Source organism: Mus caroli, chromosome 8 (assembly GCF_900094665.2).
Source record: "Mus caroli chromosome 8, CAROLI_EIJ_v1.1, whole genome shotgun sequence".
Lineage (NCBI taxonomy): Eukaryota > Metazoa > Chordata > Mammalia > Rodentia > Muridae > Mus > Mus caroli.
The window spans coordinates 39,587,877-39,600,140 of record NC_034577.1 but is presented as its reverse complement, the minus strand read 5'-3'; the positions used below and the strand labels follow the sequence as shown (position 1 = coordinate 39,600,140).

Genomic DNA, 12,264 nt, shown 5'->3' with positions numbered 1-12,264 from the left:
TAAAGGCGTGTGCCACCACTGCCAGGCTCCTCCCTTGTACTTTAAATAATTTCTAGATTACCTATAAACACAGGTAAAAATAATGAAAATACTATACAAATGGCTACTGTATTTTCTAGGAAATAATGGCAAGGCAAGAATGTATATATTCTGTGCAGATTTTTTTCTGCAAATATTTTTGAACTAAGATTGCCTGAACGCACAGATGTGTAACAAGCAGATATGGAGGCTGTGTAAGAGTCATTTACCTGGGGCTATCTTGAGGATGCAGTGAGTGGACACAGGGGCAGAGAGATGAGTAGTGTTCTGTTTTTTAACTAAATAGAAACTCCTAGTTACTCATTTGCTATGCTGTGAAACACTGTGTGTTTATCCATCAATGTGTGTATACACATGTGTGTGTATATATACAGGCCAAATCTTATAAATACTACAATGAAGAGATGCCTTCTGCATTCCGTAACATGGATAAGGGATCTGTTTTCTTGTCAAAATCAATCAGCATGCACTCAGTACTCTACCATCTCCAGGCTTTTTAAAAGGAACTATTAAGAGTTTAAAATAAATAAGAGAATGCCACGCATGCTATGGAGAAGTTCTAAAACTAGTTTGAGAGAAAAATATTTAAGTCAGGAGCTTGTAGAAGGCCACAAAGAGTTTTGTTGTGACATTATAAACTCCATTTCCTAATCTATGACTCTCTGGTGAGCAGGATTTTAACAATAGTTTCCCCGAATTTCTCCCTGTCTTCTCAAAGCAAGTGAAGTCATTTGACACCCGTAAATGCTGACTCACGAATATACACACACTGGCGGGAGTCCAGCTAATGCTATTTCCAATGGAAGCTCGTCTGTCTACAGCTCTTACAGATGGGGCTGTTGCTGCATGTGTGTACTGATGGCTAAGTCCGAAACTGGGCTCCTCAGCTCTCTCTCGCAGTTACCATAGATTTACTCATTTTGATTCTTAGGATTTCCTTGCAAAGCTCCCAGACATTCAAAAGGTACTGAAAGAACAGCAAATCACAGTTTCTTGGGAATGTAAATTGAGATGTACGTGCACAGTAAATGCAGCAGTCAGAGCAGAGGATCAAGTTGCAAAGAAGGCAAGCAGAACAGCTCACAGATGAATAGGAAAAGGCTCTACACAACTGAAACAATGCAAGATACACGAGGCAGAAGTTGACAAGGACAGAAAGAGCAACCAGGAGCCAACGCAGAGAAAGCAGCTGCATGCCAGCAAGGAGCCTGGCAGCCCTTTGGAGAGCCTAAGCCTGCTCCAGTCACTGCACTGGTCTGTTTCTACCAAGCCTTGTGTTCCTGTGCTCCCTCTCTTGGGTGACAATGAGATTCCTTTTAGTGCCCTTCATGTATCCTTAATTTAATGTCCTCACTCTGTGCCAATCCAGTTATCTAAGCTACTTATACAGACACATGCTGTATGTAGAGGACAGGAGGACAAGCATCTTAGCCTTGTCCATGCTGTGGCTTGGGAAGCCTGTAACTAGCATGATCTGCTGGCTGCAGAATGAGCAGAAAGGAACAAACCTTTAGAGGAATTAGGGAATGCTATGTTAGTAGCAGATGTGCAGTAAACACTCTCTACTCACAAACCTTTTAGATAGTTAATTGCTGCTATCGTTTTTAAGGCAGGGTATGGTCTCCCTGGTTAGCCAGAACTTGCTAAGATTAAAGCCATGTGTGCTAACACTCAACCAATTACATTTTTAAAATTGTTTTAAAAGAAGACTGACTTTGTGAGTGTGTGCGTGTGTGTGTGCATGTGTGCACGCCCGTGCGTGTGCTGCAGTTGCAGCAGCTATGAGTTGCTTGATGTGAGTATGTGGGTGCTGCAAACTGAACTCATGTCCTGTGGAAGAGCAGCAAACACTTTTAACTACGAGGCCATCTCTCACCCACTAATTACACCTGTCTTAAATGAGGTCTTTTTCTTTTCTTTTTTGCATTGTTTTTCACAGGATTTCTCCAGGAACTTGCTACATAGACCAGGTTGACCTTGAACTCAGAGATTCACATGCCTCTGCCTCATGAATGCCAGATTTAAAGGTATTCGCCACTATACCTGGCTCCTTATACAGGTCTTAAACAAAGGCTTAAAAAAGACAAGTGATAAATTATTTTTTAGGGATGGCATACAATATGAATCAATTCTCAAAATATGTCTCTTGGGGACCAATCCAAAACAATGAATGACAATGATCAATCAACTCATGAAAACTAATTAGACTCACCACACTGCCCTCTATGTTAGGTGGACTCAGATAAGTATGTGGATTTCTGATATAGCCATCTTTATATGGTTCATCTGGAAAGTGATAAGCATTAATCCTTTTGAAATAAGGTCTGTCATGAGGCAGATTGAAGAGGTCATGTAACTCCTAAATAAATCAGAATCAATAGGCAAAGAAAGCAATTTTAGACTTTTAAGTTAATATAGTCAAACTCAAGAATTATAAAACAGAAAACACATTGAGTATAAGTTTTAAAAAAATGACTTAATTCATTAAGGTCAATGGATAAATAAACTGAGACCAATTTATAATCCTGTAGTAGGAATCAGAAGAAGATAGAAATGTGAAATTACTTGCTAGAATTGGGATTTTTGTAAATCAGAAATTATAATTCAAAATGATATATTTAATATTTTATAAAACAATGTTCATAATGCTGCAGGCATCTAAGTGCAGTTATTAAATACAGTGAAGTTAGTGACTGGAAAACAACCAAGATGCCATGAACGGAAACACTGACTAATGTCTATAATGCGTTATTTTCTCAACAGCATAAAAACATACGATACTTATTCTAACATCTGGCCAATCTCCAACATACTCTCGTGGCTTCAACAGGTTAGCTTATGCAGTATCTGAAAATCAATTTATCCCCAGCTTTTGAAACAGTAGAGAGGGTTCCTGTTATGAATTCTCAGGGGCAGAGTTTAGAACATAATTTAATGAGTGCCAGGCAAGGCCACAGGTCCAAAAGTTAGATTCTGAAGACCAGCCCTTCTGTTGATAGGTCTCGTTTCTTTAAAGGCTGAACAGGTCTCTCTAAAGCTTCTCTACTGAAACGTAAATAAGCGTATTTGTGGTTGTGATACTGCAGTATATAAACAGGATTAGCATGGACTCCACCTTCCCCTGCGCTGATGTTGTCTTTCTCACAAATCAGGAGCAGCAGAGGGAAAGGGAAAGGAATGTCTTCCACCGGGCACTCCAGGCAGGTAAGCATCTTTCCATTTCTATTTTTCACTACAGAAAATGATAACATCTCATAACTATATGAGCCACACTGAGCATCTGAAATTAAGGTATTATATGCTATACTAAACTGGCATGTTTTCATTAAAAAAAAAAAAAGATTCATGAAAGAATTTTGCCCATTTCTGTACTTTTAAATTAAACCACAAAATAATTTACATTTATTGCAATTATCCTTAAGCACAAAATGAAGAAGAGACTCTTTTTCTCTAATAATACCGATCTGCGTTTACCTTTCGATAGGCTTGGAGCCGATCATCTGGGATTCCTGATGGAAATAAAACCGTTACAAGATTCTTTTTCCCTGGCAATAGAAAGTGCAGTGGCTCGGGGACCACAATAGACGTTCCTTTCATATATCTCAGGATGCATTTTTCCACATCAACCAGCTGACTGAGAATTGCATCCACTAGAAGTCTGCGCACTCTGCAGGAGAAGACATTGAAGTGAATTAAAAAGATATAGCAGCTAAAATGAGGTTTAGCTGGTGTGCCCTGAGTGGAGTCCACACTTTTACTGATGAGGCTTGTTAAGCAAAGTCTAAATTATGCAAAGTCAAAGTAACTGTAGGTGGGCAAAAGGAAGCCTTCTCGGTTTCAGCATGCTATCCCACTCCTTCCAAATAAATATTTAATTCTCCATGACTCTTAGGTTGATAACAAGAACTATGTCACAGCAAAAACAGCCTTTTCATCTTGTATATGATTCTTAAAAAATTGAGTTCTGATTACTTTACAGAAATGTCCTCATTTAAATGTGGCAATAGTACTATAAAAAATACCTACTTTCCCCATGTTTCCTCTGGAGCAACAGACACAACGGCGTCAATTGGCAAGCTCATGTTAATGTAGTGGTGCTCTTCATTTTCCCTCTCCAGGATGGGGGTTACAGCTCCCAGAGGGGTCGATATCTCCAGCATGAGGTCTATATTGACTATCTGTTGCTATACAGACAGATAGTAAGAGTCAACTTGTGGAACAGTAAACACCGAATAGAAAGGGTAGAGTTTTAAAGGCTATAGAAAGCTAGTAACTCTAGGAAATTCCTTTCTGCCTCAGCGTAACCTGAATGCATCTAGAGTAACTGTTAAGGAAAGACGGACTCAGACCGCCCATGTGTTTATTGGTATAGAGCTGTGTGTACAGCTCACTGAGTTATTATGTTACTATTCTTTCCTTCTTTGCCCAGACCTAAAGAAAAACAAAACCCAACAAAAAGCCACAAATAACATGTTCAGCAGGTGGACTTTTAAGTTTGAGGCCAGCCTGGTCAACTTACCAAGTTCCAAGCCCACCTGAGTTGTGTGTTGAGTCCCTATCTCAAAACAACAACAAAGTCAGCAAGCAAAAAGCCCCACACCAAGTGCATACTATACACTCCTGGTATAAGAACCTCTTGAAATTACAGTGTGTGTATTGAACAAACTAGCAGACTAGCAGAAGTAATCTGGCTTCTCACCCAGATTAGTTACAAACTTTGTGAAGCTCAAGTGAAACTGGACACAGAAATACAATATATGCAGGTAAACATGTATAAGCGTGTTATGTATGTGTGCCTGTATGTGTATATAAACATATATGTTTATATTCTCCAAGGAGAATGGCTGACCAAACTGGAACAGGGAAAGACACATCTGGAATAATTTATGAATGAAAGTAGGGAGCACCAAAAATTCCAAAAGCATACCAGGACCATCGTGAAGAAGCTTGTATCAACCAAATCTTGGGAAACATGGATGTCAAAATAGCTAACAGTGGGGGCTTTAGAGGCTGCTCAGTACTGCGTAAGGTTAAGGTCAACTGCTGTTGCAGAGGACTGTTCAAGAACTCACATTGGATAGCTTACTATCACCTGTACCTCCATTTCTTGGGGGATCAGATGCCTCGTGTCTCCAAGGGCACCTGGACTCACACACACAGAGCCACATACACACCAAAACAGTAAAACAAATTCTTTTAAAAACCCAAAATAATTAATGATAGCAACAGATTCGAATCTACTCCATAAGTCTCCACCCTCCATCTCGACCTAAGGAAGGAACTAGATATACAATACACAGTTCCCAAGACTAAAAAGAAAAGAGGAAAGCTTGTTTGGGTACAGAAATGCCAGACTTAGAAAAATCTCTGCCTCTCAGTCATTAGATTAATAATGTTATCAATGGGGTACTGGTCCTGTGTTTGGTGGCTTCCTCGAGCCGTGGAAAGTATACTTGGGACTCTGTTCTAACAACAGAAGGTTAGAGTTAGGAGAAGGTGGGTAAAAATATGACGAGGTGTACCTATGGGCTCACACTATCTTTCCCTGAGGTATTTGATAGTACAGAAAATACGGTACTTTTACAGTGTATAAAACTGGCAAATACCATAAGCAACTGATAAAAATGTCAACATCACCAATGCAGAACACACTGAAAGCACCTGCTTGTTTAATGATATGCTGGGACACAACATAACTTCTATAATATGCCAGCTAATGATGTACGGATCTAATCAGAAGCGAGCACAAAATGAACCTACATTGGAGAACATATTATTGTTTAAAGGGTAAACTCCTTTTAATAATTTTCAAATCATTATCTCTAAGCCATGGATATTTTGTACACTCCATGTGTGTAAAATCTAGCTTATCAGCACATCTCAGTGGCGTCTTGAATAGAATGCAAACTGAACTCATCTTCCTCAACAGGTAGGCTGATCTTTGCTGTCACCTGGATACAGCTGGGAACAGGAAGCCCAACTGGAGAACTGCCTCGATCAGACTGGCTTGAGGGNATTTTCTTCATTGCCAATTGATGTCAGAGGGCCCAGCCCACTGTGGGTAACACATCCCCGGGGCTGGTGGTTCTGGGTAGCAAGAGAACACTGGCTGAGCAAGAGCCAGAGGCAAGCCAGTAAGCAGCTGTCTTCCCTACTCCCTATTTCCACTCCTGCTCCACCTTCCCTCAGTCAAAGTCTGACATGGAGACCTGTAGACCAAATACCCTCCAACCCCAAGTGCCAATGGAGTTTTACAGAAAGCAAACGCAACACCCACCTTCCATGTCTACTCAAGGAAGGAACTAGCTACGCCGTATCTAGTTAGGTCCAATATCTCCCACTGTGCTCCTGAATGTGACTATGGTAGTGTTGACTGCCAACTTAGAATCTAACATCTCCTGGGAGATGCTCTGGGAATACTTGTTGGGGTGGACTGGATAGGTTAAATGAGACGCTGCCATTCCCCGACTGGGCCCTGTACCGTATCCACAAAGGGGACTGAGCAACTGCCTGCATTGACTGATTTCTCTCATTCTAACCAGCTGCCATTCTAACCAGCTGCATCCTGTTCCGGATGCCTTGACTTACGCCCAGGAGCTAAAAGAAACTCTCTTAGGTTAGTTTGGTCAGAGTACTTCATCGCCTCCCTGGGAAAAGCAGCCAAGACAAGGGTCAGGTCTTACCACTTTCATATTCATACCTAGTGGTTTACTTACTGCCTCCTGTACAGCCTAGAAAAACCCTGCAGTGGTAATGACAAAACTCAGCTCTGCCTTTGCAGGAGCAAAGTGAAAAAAACTGTCAAAATTACACATGGCAACAAGAAAAAAAGCTTAGACATGTAAAACAAGCATGTTACATTTCTACACCTCAATATTCTAGGAGGGCAAGAATAAGTATCAGTCACATCCCACTTAGCTCCAAACTCAAGGATTTGATTTTATCTTTTAATAGTAGTGAAAACCAGATTTGCTTACCGTGTCAGTTAACTTTTTGTCTTTCTTTTTAATGACTTTTCGCTTTGTATCCTCCTCTTGATCAAATCTAAAATGTTGATATACAGAGACATTTACGAGTACGATATGATACTTTAAAGTATTTGCAGAAACTCTTTGAACACTCACTGAATCAAGCGCACTATGTTCTTACAGGCAGAGCTGTCAGTCAGCTCCCCCGTGTTTGCATCGCTGTTCGGCCACAGGTACACGGAGCTGTTACAAACTCTGAGCACAAGAGCATCTGAGGAGAGCTTGGTAGTCAGGTCGCTCAACACCTGGCGCAGTGCGTTCTTGATAAACATTTCTAGATGAACAGTGCGAAAGTTAGAAAGACCGTGAACTTCCAACACGAAGCATTTTATACATGAGACAAAAGTAGAAGACAGTACACATGACTCTCAGACGCCCTCCCTATTTTTTAACCACAATCACGATTTTAGCCTCTCTATTTTTTGGGTTCTGAGGCCATAAATTCCATGCAATGGCTTTTAGTAAATTTCTATAAAAATTTACAAACAATACTTTTTAAAATAATTATAAAACTTTCATTGCCTCCAAAAGAAACCCTGCCCTTCTCTGAAGTCCTCATGCCCCCTTTGCTTCTCACTCCTTATCTTCCAACATCTGTGGCTCTAACACCACAGACGGCATTTTCAAAACCAACATAATTTATCCTCAGGGAAGGAGGGAGCTGCTGCCCGTCTCACCTTGGTTTCTCCATCTCCTGCTCAGACTATACTCCCCTAAGTGTCAGATTCAACCAAGTGCTCGTTGAGACTCTGACCCCAATGTTGCAGTGGCATCTCAAGCGTGCCACATGTCAGCCCCGACTTTCCTCACCCCCTCCCTGGACACTCCTTATCTCAGGCTTTGGCATCAGTCTCAGCCAAAAGCTAGAAGACGTCTTGGAATTTGCTTCATACAAGTCATGCTGAATTTTTATTTTCCTCCGAATTCCTTCTAACATTCCAATAAACTATAGCATTCTAAAGGAGTCTGATACCAGAACATGGGTAACACACAATTACAACTCTGCAATATATAGTTTCAAGAACTGCACTTACATTGTGTGATTACAATTTTCTTCAAGTCAGCCCTAAAGGTTCAAAAGGAAGGTTAAATCTTCTAATTTACACAGAGGTGCCCTGTGGGCTGCTAAGGGAGTTAGTATATAATTCTATTGAATCCTATTTAATTTGAGTTTATTTTTCTTATCTTATTAACTCATTTTTTTCTTGGCAAAATGGAGGGATACTTAATATATATCACTGTAAATTCTACGATAAAAGATGTTTTGGAAGACATACCTTTAGGTGGTGCTAGCTGAAAAGCCAGATCGAAGCCACCTCTTATTCTGAAGAGTATATCCATAGAGCATAGTTTTAGGAAACCACCTAGAACAAAGGAAACCACAATTCTCTTGAAATGCAAGACAAACTCGTCTTCAAATGAATTAGAATATACCTCGGTTAGGATACAGCATTAATTAAACTAGATTTTTCTACTTATTTTATGAGTTAATGTCTTATGTATAAACACACAACAACCCCTGTAAATTCTTTTAAAAAAAGTTTTCAAACCTTAATCCCATACTGAAGTCATCTAGGGACACATAGGAGTGTCAATGCCTCCTAATTCTGGAACAGCATAAGGCCATCCTGGGCACAAGACTAAGCCTGCCCTGCTTCCTTTCATGGCGATTGCAATATGAAAAGGAGGTTCAGAATCACTGTATTTGGCACTAGAATCTTGATGCATTTAGCAATGACATGAAATCATCAGTGGTAAAAAAACTAGTTGAAGAACATGACCAGAAGGGGATGGAGAGGTGGCACTGACGGCTCTTCCAGAGGTCCTGAGTTCAATTCCCAGAAACCACATGGTGGCTCACAACCATCTGTAGTGGGATCCGATGCCCTCTTCTGATGTGTCTGAACACAGCTACAGTATACTCAGATACATAACATAAATAAATAATTCTTTTTTTTTTCTTTTTTTTTTTTTTTTTTTTTTTTGGTTTTTCGAGACAGGGTTTCTCTGTGTAGCCCTAGCTGTCCTGGAACTCACTTTTTAGACCAGACTGGCCTCGAACTCAGAAATCTATCTGCCTCTGCCTCCCGAGTACTGGGAGTAAAGGTGTGCGTCACCATGCCCGGCCCGAATACATAATTCTTAAAACAACAACAAAAGAAAACATGTCAAGAACACTGAGCTTAACACACGGAGAGACTGTGGCTAAGCCAGCGGGAGGAAAGGAACTACCGATGGTGACACGCTGGAAGAACTCATCATTGGAAACGTCCAACAGTGATTTCACATTTAGAAAATACACCAGGATTAGATACAGGGATGTGAACCTAACTGCAGCAGTGAGAACAGCACAGAGCTAGCGAGTGTGCGTGACAGAATTTACTTGGCTTAGACAATGGTCGCCACTGACAGAGATAGATAAAAAGCATCTGCAAAATGGAAGCGACTAGCAGTTCTTAGCTGGGATCCATGTTGAGTTTCAGGTAGCAAATGATACATATAACAAAAGAGCTATATCATAATGTGTTTGTATGTGTATGTGTTTGGGGGAGGTGGTATCTTGAGGAAAGTTTTCAAAGATTTTATCAAGTTCTTAAACTATGACTTGAACACTTAAGGACTACATGACCCAAGAACCCATGGGGCTTTGACTGAGAATGGCCCCCAGAGGCTCATGTTGAAATTCTTGGTCCTGAGCTGGTGGATCTGCTTGGGAAGGATAAGAGGTGTGCCATAGGGGCTGGCTTCGGGGCTTCAGACGCCTCCCACCATTCCCACTATGCTCTCTGCCTCCTGCTTGCGGATCAAGATGTGAGCTCTCATTTGCTGCTCCACAGGCTTCACCAAGCCTTGGCTCTGCTCCGTCACCATAGGCACTAACTCCGGAGCCATAAGGCCGACTAAACTCTTGGTCGTGTGCACGGTGTCTTATTACAGCAACCCAGAAGACACTGACACAGAAGAACCCTGTGGTGGTTTGTATATGCTTAGCCCAGGGAGTGGCACTATTGGAAAGTGTGGCCCTGCTGGAGTAGGTGTGTCACTATGGGTGTGGGCTTTAAGACCCTTGTCCTAGCTGCCTGAGAGCCAGTCTTCTTCTAGCAGCCTTCAGATGGATGTAGAACTCTTAGCGACTCCTGCCTGCACCATGCCTGTCTGGATGCTGCCATGTTTCCACCTTGATGATAATGGACTGAACCTCTGAACCTGTAAGCGAGCCTCAATGAAATGTTGTCCTTATAAGAGTTGCCTCGGTCATGGTGTCTGTTCACAGCAATGAACCCCTCAGACAAACTCTATTCTGGAACAAATGAGCTAGAACTGACACCCATGGCATTGAATGACTGAACACTGGGCATATGTCACCTTTGATTGTCAGAACATTTTGAAGTGGGTGCTGGTGCAGTTTTTTATTTTGTAAATTTCTTGTCACATCTCTGCAAGAGTGACAGCTTTTATGTAACCTTTTCAAAGACTACACCACATGTCCCAATTTCACTCCATTAACTTCATTCTAAGCGAACAATACAAAAGTTTAATAATGTTGTCCATTCATTCTGTTGTTTATCGTAAAAAACTAAACCCCTCAAAACTGAAAAAAATACTGTGAGAACTATCAGTGAGAAGTTTGATAAACTTAGAACGACAATACCATTTGAGTAAGAAAAATACTTATATAAACTGAAGATTGAAAAGACAAGCAAAAACCCTGTCTTGAAAAACAACAACAAAAAAAGAAAGAAAGAAAAAAGAAAAAGAAAGAAAAGACAAGCAAGAGTAAGGTTTAACTCAGGTACTTATACAATAAGATTTCTGCTTAACATAATCAGTCACGCCTATTCTCTTCTGTAAATATGGAGAAAAGATATGGTACTTCACCCAGGGTTGTTATGACAACCTTAAGCAATCATATGTGAAAGCGCCAGGGTCTCTTTAGGCTTTTAAAGCAAGATACTCTATAAAGATGTAATATTTAAGCTGAAATCCGAAGGGCAGGTAGGTAGCCATAAACGAAGCCTTAAATTTTCCAAGGGAAAGAGGTATTCTTATGTATGTATGACCCATCTAAGCACAGTGACCAATTGGTGAAGGCTTGCTTAATTGAAACAACATGTAGGAAGGCTGATGTATACGACTGTAAGCCCAATACTTGGGAGGTGGAGGCAGGAAGATCTGGATTTCAGAGTCATTTCTGACTGTATAGTCAGTTCAAGGACAGCCTGGGTTTTGTGGGGCTCTGTCCTAAAACCAAAGCAAAAGATCACTTAAACTATGACCCATGGATGATAGCCAGGACAAAGATCAAGGACGGCAAAGGAGGTGTCAGTACAGACAGCCAAAAGTAGAACCCAGACTTGATTAGACTTTGTTCTTGAGATGAGGTGTCAACGGTTTGGTGGGCACAAGGAGGGGTGAGCTGGGTTATCGGCTGGGAATTCTGAAGGAAGAGTGCGGGGAGAACAGGAAATGATGAGCCGGCTCTGTAACTGCTGAGTTTGAACCATCTATTTAAGTGGAAGCAGTTGACTAGACTTATAAATTGGGTTTGGAGAGAAAGCTCTGGGTGTTAGCTGAAGATTATCATCTACGGTACAGATGGCAGGACCTAGCTGAGCTAGGAGAAGGGGAAACTGGAGAGTTCTGTGCCACGTAAGCGAAGGGAGAAGACTATTTTAAGGAAGTTAGGCCTATCTTTTCAAAACCAAAAGTTCTTTTTCCTAACTTCTAAATACGACAAATAGTGCCTTACTGTCAAGATGCACTGACTGACCCGGAGAGTCGCATGACCCGGTGCTGCTGGCGACCGGATCAGGGAAGAGATCCAAGTGAGGATATTTTGCACCGCGACTTTTGGCCTCTCAGGAGCAGCTCCTTTTAGGGGCCTGGAGCCATTCTCCTAACGGTTGACGAAGTCCCAGGGGTAAATACGGGGAGGCCACTGACAACCAGCAGAATCACTTACCAAGCACCACTGGCGATGGCTAGAACGCCTACTTCGCGCAAGCAAGGGTCGTCCCGGAAGTGACGTCATGCCCGCCGAAGGCGGGGCTCCGACAGATGACTACCACTCCCAGAATGCTTCGCGTCAACCATCACGGAGCGTACCACAGGGAAACTATTCGCCGATGGCGGGGAAACAGAAGGCTTAGTTTCGAGAGATTTTATTGGCTGAGACTTACGTATTCTATGGCCTTTC

The 12,264-nt window shown here is 41.6% G+C and overlaps 1 protein-coding gene across 3 annotated transcripts in view; it reads right to left on the bottom strand.

The window, feature by feature from the left end:
- Ufsp2 (UFM1 specific peptidase 2) overlaps nucleotides 1–12,113 on the bottom strand; it is a 20,914-nt gene extending 8,801 nt beyond the window's left edge. The window contains exons 1-7 of one of the 3 annotated variants that reach the window (XM_021169516.2): nucleotides 12,031–12,113; nucleotides 8,345–8,431; nucleotides 7,164–7,341; nucleotides 7,017–7,083; nucleotides 4,066–4,223; nucleotides 3,514–3,706; nucleotides 2,252–2,398 (exon numbers count right to left, since the gene is read on the bottom strand). In XM_021169516.2, coding sequence (XP_021025175.1) covers nucleotides 2,252–2,398; nucleotides 3,514–3,706; nucleotides 4,066–4,223; nucleotides 7,017–7,083; nucleotides 7,164–7,341; nucleotides 8,345–8,408 — 807 coding nt within the window. In that variant the 5' untranslated portion in view covers nucleotides 8,409–8,431; nucleotides 12,031–12,113. The other 2 variants (XM_021169517.2, XM_029480589.1) reach the window with 2 other exon arrangements.
- Between the last annotated feature and the right edge of the window lie 151 nt (nucleotides 12,114–12,264).